The 21,062-nt window shown below is 42.8% G+C and overlaps 1 protein-coding gene across 1 annotated transcript; it reads right to left on the minus strand.

Annotated features, from left to right (window-relative positions):
• Positions 1 to 2,882: 2,882 nt before the first annotated feature.
• Positions 2,883 to 19,617, minus strand: EIF1B (eukaryotic translation initiation factor 1B). Its single transcript, XM_069211501.1, has 4 exons — positions 19,374 to 19,617; positions 18,693 to 18,856; positions 12,041 to 12,142; positions 2,883 to 3,525 (listed from the first exon to the last, which is right to left on the minus strand). The coding sequence occupies exons 1-4, from the start codon at positions 19,402 to 19,404 to the stop codon at positions 3,481 to 3,483; spliced, it is 342 nt and encodes a 113-aa protein (XP_069067602.1). The 5' UTR covers positions 19,405 to 19,617; the 3' UTR covers positions 2,883 to 3,480.
• Between the last annotated feature and the right edge of the window lie 1,445 nt (positions 19,618 to 21,062).

Here is a 21,062-nt window from a genome sequence, read left to right on the forward strand (position 1 = left end):
TTATTCAGCAAAATTGGAGTTGAAAGGTTGTCCTGATATACCATCCGATACGATTTAGAAGGACCCTATTGTGCTCACAACTTGCTCTGTTCCCATAGCACAGGAAAGGGGATCTGATGGAAATCTAGGTAACATGAATGTGGAAAGCAGATATCTACGCTCTGTAGGTACAAAGATATAGGAGGGACATTCCAAAAATTATTAAATAGGGTAATCCCAGCAGAAAATCAGTCACCAGAAAATTAGCTAGCTGGGAAAGGAAGCAGTTACATTAAGCAGAGCTGGAAGGGCAATCTTCACCAGGCCATGGTCTTGGGGGGGGGGGGGGGGGGGAGAGCGAACTCCTGGCAGACTGGCAAAAGATTTTCAAATTGGCAAACTGCAAGCTTAGAATCAAAATTAAGTGATCATGGCAGGATTTCATACACAAATGTATGTTCTCAGAAGATTGCAATCTATTACACCTAAAACAGGGGTCTTGTAACATACAAACAACAACAGTCAAAGAGCAGACATTCTGGTGATGTATAGTATCCCTGAACAGACACACTGTTTTAAATGTACAATTGTAATAAGACTCTTACAAGCAATTTATATTTTCTGTCAAACTGAGGGGAATATTGTTGAATGTCTGCAATAAACCCTGCCAGAGAGAACATCATCCATTCACTTTACACATTTGGAGCAAATGCTTTTAGACAGTGGCAGAGAAATGGCTCTAAATATATTTAAATTAACAGGTTATTCTTTCATTTAGATTGACACATGCCAGCCTGAACGCAAGATTTAAATGGGCAATACTCTTCTTTCTAGGTACGCTTTTAAGAGTGCTTTGGACAGTTAAATTGTTAGTTTCAAAACACTCTGAAAGAGATGCAGTATTAGGAGATACATTACAAATAGGATATTCAATAAGGGCAATAAGGATAAACTTAACTTTGACATGATGAAGACTGGACTCGTAATGAACAATTTATAGTGAGATCAATGACTGTAACCTTTCTGTGGTAGGATATTCTGCTTATGTAGAAAGTAAGGTGTCTACTGTTTGAAGCTAAAGGGGTAGCCAGTGATGCAATCTACGTGCAAAAAACCTGTATAAGCTGGAACTATCAACAGGGGCGAAAACATATAGCCACACATCGTACACAAGATTAAATCCTAATTGTAAGCTTTGGACTAATTAGACCCCGAGATCAGTTGACAATCTGGAGAAACTTTAAATATTAATAAAGGTAGTTATCACCATCGAAAGCAAGTTCAACGCTAAATACGGAGATTAAGAACGCAAAATTGACAGGTTATATTCACAGTAGTATTTAATAAGTTAAGAGCTTCAAGTATACTAATCCTAGAAAAGACAAGCCTATAAACGGTTGGCTGACAGTCAACATCACGAGGGGAAAAAACTGTATGAATTGCATTTTGGAGATCGATTGCCTTAAAAATGAGAGGCGCAGCAGTAACCATGGATAGCAATAGTACATGGTAATGTTAATTGGTGCATTTTAGTAATTTACTGTTTGGGGGGGGGGGGTTGGGGACGGACGACATACTATAAATAGTAAAGTACTATTTTTTTCAGTCTTCCAGAAATATCAATTTTTTGGGGGCACAAAGACTAGACACATCGGCACAGTATGGCCCCCTTTATACTGTTGTAGTCGAAGAACTATGGATTACATTTTTGATTTTTCTGTTGAGATATTTTATTTTGGACAACTTCGGCATTCTTTTTGGGAAGGTTACGTGTGAGAAGTATTATGACATGGAGCAACCTATGAAGTTAAATCCCCCAATTCACCCATATATCAAATTGTGCAATGAAACAGTAAAGCTCGTTTAGTAGAAAAAGTACAAAGAATTTACGAATGATATTCCAAAAAAATATTTCACGCTGAATAAAGTAAAATGGGTTTTGGACTTATTCAGACCTTACATTTGGTGCAGGTAGAGCCAGGTTACACAGTTAACTAAACGTGCAGATAAGGACAGCAATCTGTTAGATCAGATACTTTCACTGTTTAACTTTACAGGAAGTACCCCTCTTTAGGGTTCAATTCGTTGTATACGGCCCAAAACTCTGAAAGTATTGTGAAACTAATGCCTTGAACTAGTCAGAGGATGATTTCGTAAGGCAGATGTTACTTTCTAAAAAGTAGACTTCTTTGTTACTTTTATTTGTAACTCATCCACATTTAAGCATCGTTGTCAGACAAACGTTTGGTGTGTGCGCCTAAAATGGATGTTACTAGGATAGCATTAAAGACCTACCAATGTTAAACTCAATTAGGCCTAAATGTTTTACAAGGGAAACTTTAAGCAATTTAGGCTTAGAGCGCCTTTGACGTGACCCGAAAGAAGTAATAAATAGAACTAAAGCAATTTTTAGCAGAAAATTCCAGGAACACATCAGCATAATACATTTTGATCAAATTACAATTAGGACTTGCAAATCGGATAAATTCAGTTAAAGGGTTAGAAAAGTTTGACTAGTGCTGTAGACCTTACTAAAAGCTCATGGAAATTAGGTATCCTTCCCCTGAACAGCTGTACTGCAAAGAGACAATTCAGTCAAAAGTGAGTGTAAAGATGAAGTTAACATCTGTTCGAACTTTGTATGTTGAACCAATCAAATAGTTTAATCTCATGCTAAACGAATGTAAGACATTCCGGAAGAATGGTTAATTTCAAGGCAGCATAATTTCAACGTGTTTATAATTTGATAAGGGCACTGAAGAACTGATTGGTAATATGCAAGGCGCACTCCTGTTTGGAGGGGATGCTTTAATGTTTTAGCAGAACAATTGAGATTTGTTTTTATTGTACTGATCATTTTACAGAATATTTTGACTAAATATACTGTCAAGCTAATAAAAGAATGGGTTTATGCCATTTTCTTTATTAAACAGCTCTTCACGCAAATTAACATATATACTTCTACATTACTGCTAGGTCTCACTTGGGCAACCTTTTATGGTCCTCCCCAGGACAGAGGTCAATGGTGTTACCAATAACATTTGCATTCGCCCTATTGACAATATTCTACTGCTCTGCACTAGTCTTGTTTGCTCAGACTAGTGTTCCTTATAGAAAAACCAATTAGATAAATCAAGAAGCTGTCAGTCATCACAAAAGCACTGTTTTTAAAGTACCTTTATGACAAACATACTAAAATTTAACATTCATGGTTTAATACAACAAAGACATCTTTAATCAGGTGAAATTAACAAGCCACATTACATTTCCATTGGAAATGCCTAAAATCCTCAAAAGTCTAATGTTACCATCTGACAGCAGTTTTCTTGTGTGTTCCTAGCCTACATACTACTATGCATGCTCTGTAATCATGCAAACGTGAGTCAAACTTTAGATGGTTGGATAGGTGAAAAGTCCATCCATTTCCGAGAACCATTGTGACACAGCCAATTGGGCAATATTAAAACATGCACTATATTTCATGTGGTGGCGGCAGACATTTCAGAAGCCATGAACTTTCAGCTGTTCCTCCTTGACGATGCCAATCTGAAACAGAAGACAGGGTTACAAAATTCAAACAAAATTTTAACAGTCACTGTCAAATGAAAATTTAAAAATGTGCCAATTCAAAACCCAAAACTAGTCACAAAGGCCCTTCAAAATGTCATTCAATTGATTCTGGATGACACCTACAGTGCCTGAAAGGATATGCCTCCATCTTTGACATTCAGGTCATCGTAATTTAAAACATATACTTATCACATTAGAAGACCGTCTCCAACTCCTTATTGTCGCTGTTACAGCACCAATTTAGACACCTGCATTAGCATGTCAAAGCACAACTCCTATTCAAAGGATCACACAAAAGCACACGATATCAAATTACAAATTGTATTCAAAGCAGAAGCAGCCTCCCTCAGCCACCACACAGAAAACCCAAACCAACTAACCATACAGTACTAATGTATCTGTTGTCAGGTGCCGTGTATGAGATATAGATATACAAGGAAGCAAAAAAAAAAAAAAAGGCCAACAACCATAAATACAGAATACTATTTCCTACAGAAATATTGAGTGCCCATCACAAGCAAAGCAAAATAGTTTAAAAAAAAATAATGCAAAGTTTATCTTGTACTATATGGTGCGTGTGAGAACAGTGAGCAGTGTAACTGCAAGCAATCTTAAAAGAAACAAAATGGATATTACCTCGAGATTTATGACAGTCAAACCAGAACAGGAGGTATGAATCCAAAACTGCAGAGGTTGCAATGGAAGGGAAGCCCCTTTAATACATTGTTATTGCTAAAATGTTAATGGGCTTCTGCAAGTTGTCAATCCAGGAAGAGGATCACTATGGAAGAGAAACTTCTACTGTCTATCTATGCTGTGCGTTTTAACCCTGTATCTGAGCGCAGGAGGTCTGCATCAGGACATGGGTCAATATAACACTGAATAAATGGTTGCTGTCTCAAGAGAATGAATTGGTTCTCGCAGACTGGACCTCGGAAACTTTTACGGACCTGTACAGATACTTTAAGTGGGCAGGCGAGGCGATGTACTGAAAGCCAGATTCCTGGGAGAATGCATGGAGACCACAATAAAAAGGACAGTGGAACAGCATGTGGATTCAAGCCAAAGGAGGCTCAGCAGCAAAGGAGGTAAGTTCTTAATCTATAGCCTTAAATACCAGATTCAGCCTAGTGCTTCATCTTGTATTAACGTCTGTCCAGATATAAACTTTGCTTTTGTTGTCATTCTTAAGCCCTCTAATATTCCCGATTTTTTCAATTAGGTCATGCAAATACCGTATGACTAATTACCCTACTTTAATGGCTACTTTGAGTTTTCGTGCGCTTACTTAGATACCTTTCTCCAGGCAAAGCATCCCCTCACTTAACTTTAACCAGACCCACCCTCAAGTTCAGAAAGGAAAATGTCACTTACCCAGTGTACATCTGTTCGTGGCATTAGTCGCTGCAGATTCACATGTTGTGCATAGTCCGCCGTCTGGTGTTGGGTCGGAGTGTTACAAGTTGTTTTTGCTCGAAGAAGTCTTTTCGAGTCCCGAGACCGAGGGACTCCTCCTCCTTTGTTCCATTGCGCATGGGCGTCGACTCCATGTTAGATTGTTTTCCCCGCAGAGGGTGAGGTAGGAGTTGTGTATGTTAGTAATAGTGCCCATGCAATGGAATGAATAAGTACGTACCAACTAAGGTTTAAGTAATATATTTACAAATGTACAAATGTTGAAGATAACTTCCTAACGGCTACAGGCTCCCGGGTGGGCACATGTGAATCTGCAGCGACTAATGCCACGAACAGATGTACACTGGGTAAGTGACATTTTCCGTTCGGTGGCATGTGTAGCTGCAGATACACGTTATGCATAGACTAGTAAGCAGTTATCTCCCCAAAAGCGGTGGCTCAGCCTGTAGGAGTGGAAGTAGTCTGAAATAAAGTTCTTATTACGGCTTGACCTACTGTGGCTTGTTGTGCGGATAGCACGTCTACACAGTAGTGCTTAGTAAATGTGTGAGGCGTAGACCATGTGGCTGCCTTACATATCTCGTTCATTGGAATGTTTCCTAGGAAGGCCATGGTAGCGCCTTTCTTTCTGGTTGAATGTGCCCTTGGTGTAATGGGCAATTCTCTCTTTGCTTTAAGGTAGCAGGTTTGGAGGCACTTAACTATCCATCTCGCTATACCCTGTTTTGATATTGGGTTTCCTGTATGAGGTTTTTGAAATGCAATAAACAGTTGTTTTGTTTTCCTAATTTCTTTTGTTCTGTCAATGTAGTACATTAGTGCTCTTCTGATGTCTAATGTATGTAGTGCCCTTTCAGCTACTGAGTCTGGCTGTGGGAAGAACACTGGTAGTTCTACCGTTTAAGTGGAACGGTGAAATAACTTTCTGGTAAAAAATTTGGATTGGTTCTTAGGACTACCTTATTTTTGTGTATTTGAATAAAAGGTTCTTGTATAGTAAACGCCTGAATTTCACTTACTCTTCTTAGAGATGTGATGGCAATGAGAAATACAACCTTCCACGTTAAGAATTGCATTTCGCAAGAGTGCATGGGTTCAAAAGGTGGGCCCATGAGTCTTGTTAAGACGATGTTGAGGTTCCATGAAGGAACAGGTGGTGTTCTTGGTGGTATAATTCTTTTCAGGCCTTCCATAAAGGCTTTAATGACAGGTATCCTAAATAGTGAAGTTGAATGGGTAATTTGCAGGTATTGCTGCGAGGTGTATCTTTATGGAAGAGAAGGCTAGATTTGATTTTTGTAAATGTAGCAAGTATCCCACTATATCCTTTGGAGATGCATGTAATGGTTTAACTTGATTATTATGGCAGTAGCAAACAAATCTTTTCCATTTGCTTGCATAGCAGTGTCTAGTGGATGGTCTTCTAGCTTGTTTTATGACTTCCATACATTCTTGGGTGAGGTTTAAATGTCCGAATTCTAGGATCTCAGGAGCCAGATTGCTAGATTCAGCGATGCTGGGTTTGGATGCCTGATCTGTTGTTTGTGTTGTGTTAACAGATCTGGTCTGTTGGGCAACCTGACATGGGGTACTACTGACAGGTCTAGTAGTGTTGTGTACCAAGGTTGTCTTGCCCATGTTGGTGCTATTAGTAGGAGTTTGTTTTGACTCAATTTGTTTACTAGATATGGAAGTAGAGGGAGAGGGGGAAAAGAGTACGCAAATATCCCTGACCAGTTCATCCATAGAGCATTGCCTTGAGACTGCCTGTGTGGGTACCTGGATGCGAAGTTTTGGCATTTTGCGTTCTCCTTTGTTGCAAATAGGTCTATTTGAGGTGTCCCCCAAATTTTGAAGTAAGTGTTTAGAATTTGGGGGTGAATCTCCCATTCGTGGACCTGTTGGTGATCGAGAGAGATTGTCTGCTAGTTGATTTTGGATCCCTGGAATAAATTGTGCTATTAGGCGAATGTGGTTGTGAATTGCCCATTGCCATATCTTTTGTGCCAGGAGGCACAGCTCTGTCGAGTGTGTTCCCCCCTGTTTGTTTAGATAATACATTGTTGTCATGTTGTCTGTTTTGACAAGAATGTATTTGTGGGTTATGATGGGTTGAAATGCTTTCAACGCTAGGAATACTGCTAACAATTCGAGGTGATTTATATGCAGCTTTGTTTGATGTACGTCCCATTGTCCTTGGATGCTGTGTTGATTGAGGTGTGCTCCCCACCCGGTCATGGAAGCATCTGTTATCACGTATTGTGGCACTGGGTCTTGGAAAGGCCGCCCTTTGTTTAAATTTATACTGTTCCACCATAGAAGCGAGGTGTATGTTTGGCGGTCTATCAACACCAGATCTAGAAGGTGACCCTGTGCATGTGACCACTGTGATGCTAGGCACTGTTGTAAGGGCCTCATGTGCAGTCTTGCGTTTGGGACAATGGCTATGCATGAGGACATCATGCCTAGGAGTTTTAATACCGTCTTTGCCTGTATCTTTTGTGTTGGATACATGGCTTGTATAACCTTGTGAAAATTTTGAACCCTTTGTGGACTTGGAGTGGCTATTCCCTTTGTTGTGTTGATTGTCGCTCCTAAGTATTGCTGTGTTTTGCACGGCAGAATGTGAGATTTTGTATAGTTGATGGAGAAACCGAGTTTGTAGAGGGTTTGTATGACATAATCTGTGTGGTGTGAACACTTTGTGAGGGAGTTGGTCTTGATTAGCCAATCGTCTAGGTACGGGAATATGTGTATATGCTGCCTTCTGATGTGTGCAGCTACTACTGCAAGGCATTTTGTAAATACTCTTGGTGCGGTTGTGATACCGAACGGCAACACTTTGAATTGGTAATGTATTCCCTTGAATACGAACCTTAGGTATTTCCTGTGCGAGGGATGTATCGGTATATGGAAATATGCGTCCTTTAGATCTAAGGTTGTCATGTAGTCTTGTTGCTTTAGCAGTGGTAACACGTCTTGTAGCGTGACCATGTGAAAGTGTTCTGATTTGATGTAGGTGTTTAGTGTTCTGAGATCTAGGATTGGTCTCCGTGTTTTGTCCTTTTTTGGTATTAGAAAGTACAGTGAGTAAACTCCTGTGTTTATTTGTGTACATGGTACCAATTCTATTGCGTCCTTTAGCAGTAATGCTTGAACTTCTAGTTCTAGAAGGTCTAAATGCTGTTTTGACATATTCTGTGTTTTTGGTGGGACATTTGGAGGGAGTTGGAGAAATTCTATGCAATAACCATGTCGGATAATTGCTAAGACCCAAGTGTCTGTTGTTATCTCCTCCCAAGATTTGTAAAACTGACTTAGTCTTCCCCCCACTGATGTTGTGTGAAGGGGTTGAGTGACTTGTGAGTCACTGTTTGGTTGCAGGGGTTTTTGTACTTTGAAATTTTCCCCGGTTTCTAGGGAATTGTCCTCCTCTATACTGGCCCCGAAAGTCTCCCCTTTGGTACTGTCCCTGGTAGGTAGACGGTGTAGATTGTGAGGTGCTGGCTTGTGTGGCTTGACCCCGAAACCCCCTTCTGAAGGTTGTTTTGCGGAAGGTGCCGAAAGTGCCTCTGCCCTGCGGGGAATAGAGTGCGCCCATGGCCTTGGCTGTGTCTGTGTCCTTTTTCAATTTCTCAATTGCCGTGTCCACTTCGGGTCCAAACAATTGTTGTTCATTGAACGGCATATTGAGCACCGCTTGCTGTATTTCCGGTTTAAAGCCAGATGTGCGCAATCATGCGTGCCTTCTTATGGTTACTGCGGTATTTATTGTTCTTGCCGCTGTGTCCGCTGCGTCCATAGAGGAGCGTATTTGGTTATTGGAGATGTTTTGTCCCTCCTCAACCACTTGTTTTGCCCGTTTTTTAAATTCTTTGGGTAGATGCTCGATGAGATGCTGCATCTCGTCCCAATGGGCTCTATCATATCGCGCTAGGAGCGCCTGAGAGTTTGCGATGCGCCACTGGTTTGCAGCTTGTACTGCGACCCTTTTCCCAGCTGCGTCGAACTTGCGGCTCTTTATCTGGAGGTGGTGCATCACCTGATGTGTGCGAGTTGGCTCTCTTGCGAGCTGCCCCTACCACGACTGAATCTGGTGGCAGTTGTGAGGTGATAAAAGCAGGGTCCGTGGGCGGTGCTTTATATTTTTTCTCCACCCTTGGAGTAATCGCTCTACTTTTGACAGGTTCTTTGAAGATCTGCTTTGCGTGCCTTAGCATTCCTGGAAGCATAGGTAGGCTTTGGTAGGAGCTATGGGTGGAGGAGAGGGTGTTGAAAAGGAAGTCATCCTCGACAGGTTCTGCGTGTAACGACACGTTATGGAATTCTGCTGCCCTAGCTACCACCTGTGCATACGCTGTGCTGTCCTCAGGTGGTGAGGGCTTGGTAGGGTACGACTCAGGACTATTGTCTGATACTGGGGCGTCGTATAGGTCCCAAGCGTCCTGGTCGTCTTGGCTCATGGTGGTATGAGCCGGTGAATGTGACGGAGTCTGTGCCGGTGATGTGTGAGTTACAGGTGGAGGAGAGGGTGGCGGAGTTACCTTCTTCACCATTTTTTGTGGTGTTTGTTCTTGTGTTTGGAACTCGAGTCTCCTTTTTCTCCTGATTGGGGGAAGAGTGCTGATCTTCCCTGTCCCACTTTGTATGAAGATCCGCTTTTGTGTGTGGTCTACATCAGTGGTCTGTAACTCTTCTTCAAATCTGTGTTTGCGCATTTGAGAGGACAGTGATTGTTCCTCTGTATATGAGCTGGCAGTTGGTTCGGTTGCTGGTCGTTTTGGCACCGAAACTGTCTCTGCTTGTTTTCGGCTCAGAGGAGAATTTTTCTTTTTCGGCGTCGAGCTTTCTCGGCATCGATCTTCCTCGGTGCCGCTGTCTAGGCGTCGATCTTTTTCGGCAGCACTTTCTCGGTCCCGAGATTGCTGCGTGCCTGTGTCTCGACCCGAGTCGGCCGATCTCGGCACCAGTTCGGCCTTTTTCGGTGCCGATGGACGGTCACCTACTTTATGGGTTGAGCCATGGCCTGTTGGCAGTGGCGTCCCCTGGGCCTTGTCTGTTTTCTTGTGTGGTGCTTGCTTCGACGTCTTACTCACGGTTTCTTCGACGTCGAATTCCTCTGAGTCCGATTCATGGATGGAAAAGGCTTCCTCTTCTTCTCCTTGTCCCTCGAACTCTCGGTGTCCTGTCGGCGTAGACGCCATCTGCAATCTTCTGGCTCGCCGGTCACGGAGCGTTTTTCGGGACTGAAACGCACGACAGGCCTCAGACGTTTCTTCCTTGTGCTCGGGCGACAGGCACAAGTTACAGACCAAATGTTGGTCTGTATATGGATATTTATTGTGGCATTTAGGACAGAATCGGAACGGGGTCCGTTCCATCAGTGTCGATGTTACACGCGGTCGGGTCGACCAGGCCCCGACGGGGATCGAAATTACCCCGAAGGGCTACCGGAGCTCTTCACGATTCGGTGTCGATTCTATTCTTACCCGATACCGAGCGAAACAATACCGACGTAGTTTTCCGAAGTTAAGACTATCTTTCCGTCCCGAAACCGGGAGCGAAAAGGAACACGTCCGAACCCGATGGCGGAAAAAAAACAATCTAACATGGAGTCGACGCCCATGCGCAATGGAACAAAGGAGGAGGAGTCCCTCGGTCTCGGGACTCGAAAAGACTTCTTCGAGCAAAAACAACTTGTAACACTCCGACCCAACACCAGACGGCGGACTATGCACAACATGTGTATCTGCAGCTACACATGCCACCGAACACAGGTTTATACATTGCACGAGTTGTGTCAAGGCAACGGCGAGCACACACCTGCAAGGTCTATATAGACATAACTGCATCGTAAGCATTACACAAAAGATGTATGCCTTGAAATAGATCGTATGACGAACAGTATTAAGCACAGTAGAGGACACTAAAAGTACACAGGAGTGAGTAACTCGTTACCCATTAGACATGTATAAAAACAATATGAAGATTTCCATCCATAAAAAGGTCGGGGAAAGTGAGAATGTCAAATAGAACTTATGTCATCCATCAGATACTTCAGTACAGTGTGATCAGACTATGCACCAGTAGCTGAATTAAAATCTGGAAACTTAAATTTTAAGGAGCTCATCGTTTACTCCGTTTTAAACATGAATCCAGTTCTTTCTCCTAGCAAGTCAAAGAAAATCACCATGTGCTTGGTGCTTGAGCTGAGAACTTATTTAAGATGAATGAATCACATTAACTCTTCTACTTTAATGGTTATGAGCAGTCATTTCTCTGGGTAAAAGCATCTCCCATTAGCCTTATTTTAATTAGTATGGAAAACTAAGTTCAGGGTCAATTTTGAAGTGCTCATATAGTTACCCTAGTCACACAGAAGACGGTTACATTTCTTTGCGGACGGTGCCCAGGTGCTGGTCATCGTAAACCCTGTTGGTGGTTATGATGTTGCAGAATGTCAGTGGTGCAACTTAAAGCAGTGTAGCTGGATTCAGCGCACTCCTAGCGCAGGGGGTCACATTAATGCCTTGAAATGGAGCTTAACCTGTAAGGCTTTAGGACTTCTCTCCCTGTTCTTTCTCACCTCCTGGGTTCTAGGTGAGCCTATTTGTGCTGTCACGTTCACTTTGTGGGGGTAGCGGATTCGGATTTCCTGCATGCATTACCTTTCCAACAGTATGGACCACTGATTTATCAGAAAAGCCTCAAGACCTTTATCAAAGGGATTTGGAGGCTTTCCATTTTCTCCTAAACATGCCTCACCTGGATTTGCCCTTAGCAGCAGACAGACTTCATTAAAAACTACGGACCAATTTGTTCTCTTGTGAACATGGATTTTATAGATTGTGAATGATCATACACATCTTGTTGGCTTACTTCCTCCAAAGGAAGTAGGGACATGGTGGAGTTTAGTATGTTTAGTGTCTTGAAACAACTCCAACTTCTAGTATTTTTCAGTGGCAACTCAATCGATTGTTAATAAAATAATTCAATCAGCATACACAACACGGCAAATAGTGCTTTGTACAAAATGCATTTAACCTATAAATATTAACTAGCACTCAACGCTCACCTCCAAAAGGAACTGGCAAATATTCTTCCTCTGATCACCTTGCAGCTGAATAACTTCACCGTATTCTGGGTGCTCGATTACTGTACCATTACAAGCGAATTTCTGCAAGAGATAAGAATAAAGATTAAAAACTTTACCTTACAACAACTGAAAATGTGTGCTCGTAATCAACAAGTAGACTACATAGGTCTACTAGTTAAACTGCCAATATAGATGGAGGAGCTATGGAAGAGAGCACATAGGCAACACTCCGTAGCTTAAACTGCTTGAATTTGTTGGTACACTGACAATGCCGCATACATCTACGGCAGAAGCAGAGGGCACCTTCTATTAAACCACTGGCAGCTCTGGATATATATCCTGCTTTATCAACAAGCCAATTTTAGACCATGTAAACAAAATAAAAAAATTAAAATACAGCGATGACTGCCAGCATACGAAGGGACCACCCACTGTTGAATACCAGTCAAGAGGTTTACTGCGGTCAAGAGGTTTATTGCAACTCTATTGTTAATGCTGTATACACACTGGGAACTGACAGAATACTAGCATAGAAGAATATTGTGCTGAACTATAGCAGTGATCAACTAGAGGCTCTAGGATGGACTAGTGCTCGAAATTCAAGAGGGTGGCAGCTGCAGCTGACCAACCATATCAACATCATGCTTGTCTATGATCCTCCAATATGCTTAAATACCTTCATGATGGTGCTCTATAAGCTGTGTTTAATGCCATCCATCTGGTTTGATCTCTACTTTAAAACATAAGGTTCTGGACTATCTGAAGGTTGCTTTTTAATAGGTTGACTCCTCCATACCAAATCCGCTACTGAATCAGAGCGAGCTAGGCCTTAGGGACGAGATGTCTTAAGGCTGACAAGCTGCATGTCGGTAGCAGTACTCTGGCTGCACATGTCCTGCCATGCATGGATTAACCACCAAATCCATCTGTTGCATAAATTGTAGATTTTACACCAAAAATGGTGACGCACAGAGGAAGACGATTTGCAAGACGACTGGTATATTTGAGTTTTAAACTGTTACTCATAAGGTGAAAGCTGTTACACTTGTGTATAATTTTTTTTTAAAAACAATAGGTAATGCAGTCAAGATGCGCTGTGTTCTGTTGCATAATCTGCCCTTTCTTGAAACACTTTAGTTAACTCCCCCACAATTTACTCCCCCATGTCCCACAATTCCAATAGCCCTGCAGTAATTTAGTTCCTGACACGAAGATAAAGACTAATAAAGGCTTCCTCGCAAACTAATTCGAGAAACAGGCACTGTAAAAGCCAACAGGTCAGCTAGTGGCTTCCTCGACGTTTTAGCTATGTTGTACGCATAATTTTTGCTAGGGGAAGGGGGAGGGGGGGCTGACCCAGCTAGCTGTAGCACTGTTCTTTTCAGGTTGAGCATGGCAATGTTGTCTGCTAGACGTGTTGTATTCGTATGGGCTTCTAACCATGCCCACGGGACATTCGTTCATGGCTGTGCTAGTCTCAAGTGCTTCACATTTATTGGTGCATTGTGTTAAATGTCCCTCCTTTGTGTACCCCGTTCCTACTCAGGGAGCTTTCACTACGAACATTTTTGTTGGTCATCACACTACGTCATGCTTGCTCCTGTTAGTTTGCTATGGCCCGTCCTCCGGTCTAGTTCTCTTTTTTTGAGCGTCTGATAGCTGCATTTGCTGTTCGATTCCTCCTTTGGGCGTCTGTCATCTTGGAACAGTACTTTATTTTTTTCAAAAGTGGGCACAGCAGCGTCATTATGCACAAGTGCGAATGTATCATGCTGATTTTTATTTTTGCGGTTGTGGTTCAACACTGGTGACATTTATTTTTGGCTTCTTCAGCACTGAAAAAGTGGCACATAAATGCACGAGTGGTGATGCATGCACTGTATATATCGTTAAGCAAAGGCAGGCCATATAATAATAACAACAACAACAACAATAAATAATGTAGGCCTGGCATTAGCCTAGACCTTTTTTTAGGTTAGTCATACTGATTTCCGTCCGGGCTCGCCATCCATCGGCCCGCTGATTTGTCATTCACATATTTTTTTCTACCAACTATAAGTACACAAAATGGGTCAGTGGGCTATCGAGCTATAGCTGCGCACTGGGACAGAAACGTGTGTACCGGGCTTGTTGCTACATTTTAATTACAGGGTAAGATGCTCCACAATGTCCCTACAATCCTAGCTTTGTAGCTCACATGCTTACATGTCATCCAAGATGGATTTATAATAGAAGATAAAACTGCATGTCACAGTGTGTGAAGTGTTTGGGTTACAAGGAAAGACTAGCTGAACCTCAACTTAATGTTTATTACATCTCGCTCCCTGTTTGTTACCAGTTGCCCAAATCCAACACTACAAAGCACCCCAAATCAGCATATGGTTTACAGAACGCTGTGCAATTACACGCCGGCTGCAGCTGTGCGTCCCCGTTTAATGTGCATTGACAGCGACATTCCTCGTGCTGCCAACAACTTTACTTAGCCTAAAGAATACTGTTGTCTTGTGTTTTGTTCATATGGGGACATGTGGTTTGAAGCCAGATGGTGGCTATGTATGGACAAAATGTCGAAATCTGGATATCTATTCTTCTGAGTCCTGTATAACATGGCACAACTATCTTAATTTAAAAAAATTCTCAACAAAAGCACATCTGTAAAATGATTAAAGGGCAATTAATTGGAATGTACCTATTACTAAGGGCTTTCATTTTTGTTTGCCAGCAGGGTGTGCGACATTTAACTGCTAAAATGAATTTGTTGCCTGTGTAAACACATTTATCTCCTGTACATCACCTCCCCAATCTCCAAAACCTAGTTCTTCCAACTGTCCCCATTTAGGCAGAGAAACATACCATGTCTTTTTTTTTTTTTTAAAGATCGAGCAGATGTGTTGTAGTCAATATGGGCTTCTAACCACACCCACTCTTGCCATTCTTTCTTTGTTGTGCTGGTCATAAATGCTTCACTTTTATTGGTGCATTGTGCTAAATGCCCCTCCTTTTGTGTACCAAGTTCCCAACCAGCAGATTTCACTAAGAACATTTGTGTTGGCCATCACACCACGTCACACTTCCTCCAGTTACAGCATGTGATGACCCCTTCTGGTTTCGGTTTTGCATTTAATCCCAGTGATTAATCAAAGCATGTTCATGCCAAAAGACTTATCACGTTGCATTTTGTCACCAACATCCTTTATGTGTCACTTGGTGCCTGACGTACAGTTCCTGGCTGTCAAGGAGTGATTTTAAGTTCCCACGACACTTTGTTTACCTCTGAATGTTTATGGATGTTGAGACGTTAGCCTTTAACTTTCTTCTGCTTGGGGCCCCGAATGTTCTCCCACCCCAAGGGTAGTTTCTGCCTAAGAATCCGAGCATCATTGCCTGCCCCTGTTCACCTGTCTTGGCCCCTTGTCTTACGGCAATGCCCTTCTCATTCAGGGCAGCAACCCATGTCACCAGGGTACCACATTTTTATTACACCTGATCCACAATTTCAACCTCTGTAGACTGTTCCAGTGCCAGGTCAATGAGTCACAGGCTTTGCGCTGCCTGCACCACCACCCCCAGGAAGGGTAGGTTATGAACTGGTTGTTGTCAGCGTTTCCATGTTAACAGCTGATGTGGGATTCCTAAGGACACGCCTAGTTAAATAGTTACAAGGCTTACGGATGAATGTGAATTGGCTATGTATGTTATATGCAGGGCCAGTGGAATTGTGTCAGAAAGGACAAAATTATATGACAGGGATGACCAATTGTGTCAAAAAAGTTCAGTTATGCATTTACAATGTCATTAGCTCCAACTCAAGTAAATGCGAGACCTACTGCATCGTGAAACCACTGCTGGTTATGGTGGGTGGGGCAAACAGTAACAGGCAAGATGAACAGCGGAAGAAGGGTGGGTGTGGCAGGAAAAATAAAGTAAAATCTTAAAACAATAAAATAAAAATGACAGTGAAAGAGTGCGTAAAGAGGAAGGAAGCCTACATCAGCTGACCATTAAGAAGCAAGCAAATAAGTAACAAGCTGTTCAATGGAAAGCAGTAGGCGGCCTTTAAGTCCACTGTTAGAAAATAAAAGGTTGTGAAGAAACAGCGCATGCAATCTCAAGTTGGTACCGAAAAAGGATGTTACTGAAGGTAATGAATCCAGTGAAGGCTTACAAAAAATAATATTAAGAGCAGGGAGGTGGGTGGAAGAGCACTCAGCAGAAAGAAGGGGCAGGAGGAAGAAAATGAGGCATATACAGAGAGGATGCATGCAAGCGTTCCTTATTGCAGTGGCAAAGCAAGCACTTAATTAAAAGTGAAGGATACACAAAAGAATTAAAAGAAAGATGAACACTTCACTGGACTAAGCTAGGATGAGATTAACAGTCCTATGTTATAGGAAGTTGGCTCTGTATATACTATCTCAAAGTAAGAGATAGTGTGCACAGAGTCCAAGGGTTCCCCTTAGAGGTAAGATAGTGGCAAAATTAGATAATTCTAATGCTCTATTTTGCGGTAGTGTGGTCGAGCAGTAGGCTTATCAGAGGGTAGTGTTAAGCATTTGTTGTACACACACAGGCAATAAATGAGGAACACACTCAAAGAGTTAACTCAAGGCCAATAGTTTTTATATAGAAAAAAATATATATTTCCTCACTTTATTTTAGAACCACAAGATTTGACGTAAATACATAAAATGCATGGTACTCCACACAGGTAAGTAAGGAACTTTGAATTAGAGCAGTTACATAAACAGTTTTAGTTAAAATGGCAATAAGGTATTTCAAAAGTGGACACTGCAAAAATTAACAGGTCCTGGGGGAGGTAATTATTGGTTAGTTTTTCAGGTAAGAAAGGCACTTACAAGTTCAAGTTCCTGGGCATAGGTTGCCCACCGGTGGGGTTTCAAGGCAACCCCAACGTCACCGCACCAGCAACACAGGGCCGATCAGGTGCAATGGTCGAACGAGGGCCCAAAACACATAGGCGCCTATGGAGAAAGGGGTGCTCCAGTTCCAGTCTGCCAACAGATAAGTACCTGCATCTTCGGAGGGCAGAACGGATATATTTGCGGGGGGAGGATGGGGGTGACAAGTAGGCAGACAAAACACACCCTCAGCTGCACAGGGGTGGCAGAGTGCAATGCTGCTTAGCAGGTGCTTGGTTTTCAAAAGGAATCAATGGAGGGACCCGGGGGTTACACTAGCAGTGCAGGCAAGGGACAGGGTGGCTTCTCGGGCCAGCCACCGACTGGGCTAGGCAGTGCTTGGTCCTGGCGCAGGTTCTTTGTTCCAGGCAGTCATGGTGAGCCTCTAGATCTCCTCTGCATGAGTTGCTGTGGGAGTTCAGGGGGGTCGTCTCAGGTTACTCACAAGATCGCAGTCGCCTGGGAGACCTCCCTGCAGTGTTGGTTCTCTGAAGCTCGAGCTAGGGGCGCCAGGTGCAGTGTGTGAAGTCTCACGCTTCTGGCAGGAAGAGTGAAGTCTTTAAAAGTTGCAAAGTTGTTGCTGTTTTTGAACAGTGCTGCTGTTCTCTGGAGTTTCTTGGTCCTTCGTGTTCAGGGCAGTCCTCAGAGGTCGCTGGTCCCTGTCAGATGCGTCACTGTGCAGGTTCTTTGAATCTGGAGACAGGCCAGTAGGGCTGGGGACAAGTCAGTTGTTGTCTACGTAGTCTCTACTGGGCTTTCAGGTCAGCAGTCCTTTGTGTAGGTTGCAGGAAACTGATTTCCTGGATGCCCCTAAATACTAGTTTTAGGGGTGTCTTTAGGTTAGGAGGGCAGTAGCCAATGGCTACTCCAAATAGGTCAAAACCTGTCCGGAGTTACTTATGGTTCCATTCAGAGGAGACCTGACAGTTCAGGCTGGACTGTTCCTACTGAAGGAGGTACAAATGATTTGAATATGGCTGGTTCCTTTGAGAGGTGTCGGGGGAGAAAATAATGATAAACTGGAATGCAGTGGAGAGCAATCCGTTTCCTATTAAAGTCGCCACTCCTGCCGCCTAAATGGCGCAATCCTTACTCAGGGACCAGCCTTTTTTGGATGCTTTAAAAGGGAAGGAGGGGGGGGGGGTGGAATGAATTCTGCACCAATAGAGTTTGAAAAATCTTCATCTCGCCTGACATTACATTGCATAGCCTAAAAGCAGTTCTGGTTTCCGCCTGTCCGGACTTTTGATAAAATGGTGATTCTTTTCAAATCCGTGCTGCTCAAACTTCCTTTGCGAACCGTTGAAAGAGGGCAGCTGCTGAAACGGACCTATGATAAGGACAAGCCCACTTTAACTTTCTAGCCTTCAATATTGCACTTCGCCTGGAACTTCCGGATCCCTGGGCTCATTTACGTCTAGACAAGCTACCCAAAACGATATTTAGTGCAAGAGGCTGGGTGAAGGGGGGAGTTTTGGCCTTCCCGGAATTGTTGATTATTTTTCTTTATTCCCTCAAATTCCCAGAATTTCATAATATTGTGGGGCCCTCGTTCTCCATGAAGACGCTGGTTTTCCGCGTGGACAAGACTTCCACTCAGACAAAACTGTGTCCGTCTCAACTGACTAGGTAGAATCTGAGCAGGGAAAGAGCTACACGCTAAGGCCCGGGTAACAGTGTAAAATGTAATTTGTACTTTACCCTGCCCTTACCTTTTTGAAAGCTTTCACAAGTTTCTTTTTGTCGTAATCATCTGCGATCCCTTGTACGGTGGTCAGCGTTTTGCGGCCGTTCCGCTGCTGGATCCTTATGTGAATGTAATCCTCTGTCCCTGCCGGGAGTAAGTCGTCACCCTTAGTTGCATCGGCAAAGGGGTCTATAAAAGAAATTAGATTAATACATCTCGTGTGGAAAAAAAAACGTTATAAAAGTATAACACCGGATTTCTTAAAGTATCCAAGGATAGCAGCTTGAAGGAAAATAGATTCAGCTCCAGCGCTTCCCAGAGTCCGATAAACAGTAGTATCAGGTTTCTAAACTGGGGATTGCATCAGATTCTAAACCGCCCGCCCTGAGGACGAGAAAAATGGTCGCCGAAAATAACAAACCGCTCAATGCAGGTCATAACTAAACAAGACGCTTTCAACAATTTTCTTAAGCATGTAACTGTGACCAGTATTGTTAATTTAAAACATAACCGCTCATTATCCAGCACGAAGATAGTTTATATAAAACAAAACGGGGGAGGGAATTAATACAAAATAGAGTAACGACGCATTACTTTCTAAACTTATACAGCTGCGAGGAGGAAAAAACATATATTATCTGGGCGACAGCAGCAGCTAAAATGAAAACAATACAGGAGTGGTATCGAGTAAGAACCCTGACCTTACCGAAAGAGCTGAGGTTCTGTATAGTGGACATGCGATAGTATTAACAGAACGCTGCAGCGATGAAATAGGGCGGCGCGGGGGTCTCCGAAGCTCGTGTTCACTGTCGATCGGTCACGGAGGCTGCTGGGTGGCAGTTAGTGTGAGGTCGGAAAAAAAAGAAAAACAAAGACAACAAGGAAGCAGGCTAGAGAACAGCTGAGCCGATTCAACAGCGGACTCGCCCCTACCACAAAATGGCCGCTATACTGGCGACCGACGCCCTTTCGCTGTCTGCGGTCACGTGATACCAGCCTCTCCCACTTCATCCAATGTATCTCAGGTCCTTCTGGGAAATGAAGTCCGTCTGTATTTCGCTACACTGGCGTATAAATTAATATGACATACATTGACCATAGTCCAATGCGCTATCTTTTCCCACTTCCTCGGATGACAAAGAAAATGCGGAATGGAATATTCGCTTTTGTTTTCCTTAGGCGTGGGACCCGGAAGCTTCTGTGCTTCCGCTTTACTTTGTATTATTGGTTTAACCCCTTCGCTGCCAGGCCTTTTCCCCCTCCTGTGCCGAGCTTTTTTTTTGGCTATTTGGTGCAGTTTGCGCTTAGGCCCTCATAACTTTTTGTTCTCATAAGCTACCCACGCCAAATTTGCGTCCTTTTTTTCCAACATCCTAGGGATTCTAGAGGTACCCAGACTCTCTGGGTTCCCCAGAAGGAGAACAAGAAATTAGCCAAAATACAGTGAAAATTTCATTTTTTTTAAAAAAAGGGAAAAAGGGGCTGCAGAAGAAGGCTTGTGTTTTTTTCCCTGAAAATGGCATCAACAAAGGGATTGCGGTGCTAAAATCACCAGCTTTCCAGCTTTCAGGAACAGGCAGAACTGAATCAGAAAACCCAATTTTTCAACACAATTTGGGCCTTTTACTGGGACATACCCCATTTTTACGATTTTTTGTGCTTTCAGCCTCCTTCCAGTCTGTGACAGAAATGGGCATGAAACCAATGCTGGATCCCAGAAACTGCAACATTTCTGAAAAGTAGACAAAATTCTGAATTCAGCAAGGGGTAATTTGTGTAGATCCTATAAGGGTTTCCTACAGAAAATAACAACTGAAAAAGAAAAATATTGAAATTGAGGTGAAAGAAACATAAATTTTTTTCTACGTTTCACAATGTCAGATTTTCGAAAGCTCTATACCGTTACATCTGCTGGACTCCTCTGGTTGCGGGGATATATAGGGCTTGTAGGTTCATCAAGAACCCTAGGTACCGAGAGCCAATAAATGAGCTGCACCCTGCAGTGCGTTTTCATTCTATACCGGGTATACAGCAATTCATTTGCTGAAATATAAAGAGTGAAAAATAGCTATCAAGAAAACTTTTGTATTTCCAAAAAGGGCACAAGATAAGGTGTTGAGGAGCAGTGGTTATTTGCACATCTCTGAATTCCGGGGTGACCATACTAGCATGTGAATTACAGGGCATTTCTCAAATAGATGTCTTTTTTACACACTCTCTTATATCTGGAAGGAAAAAATGTAGAGAAAGACAAGGGGCAATAACACTTGTTTTGCTAATCTATGTTCCCCCAACTCTCCAGATAAAAATGATACCTCACTTGTGTGTGTAGGCCTAGCGCCCGCGACAGGAAATGCCCCAAAACGCAACGTGGACACATCACATTTTTTTAAAG

The sequence above is a fragment of the Pleurodeles waltl genome, chromosome 10 (assembly GCF_031143425.1).
Source record: "Pleurodeles waltl isolate 20211129_DDA chromosome 10, aPleWal1.hap1.20221129, whole genome shotgun sequence".
Taxonomy (NCBI): Eukaryota; Metazoa; Chordata; class Amphibia; order Caudata; family Salamandridae; genus Pleurodeles; species Pleurodeles waltl.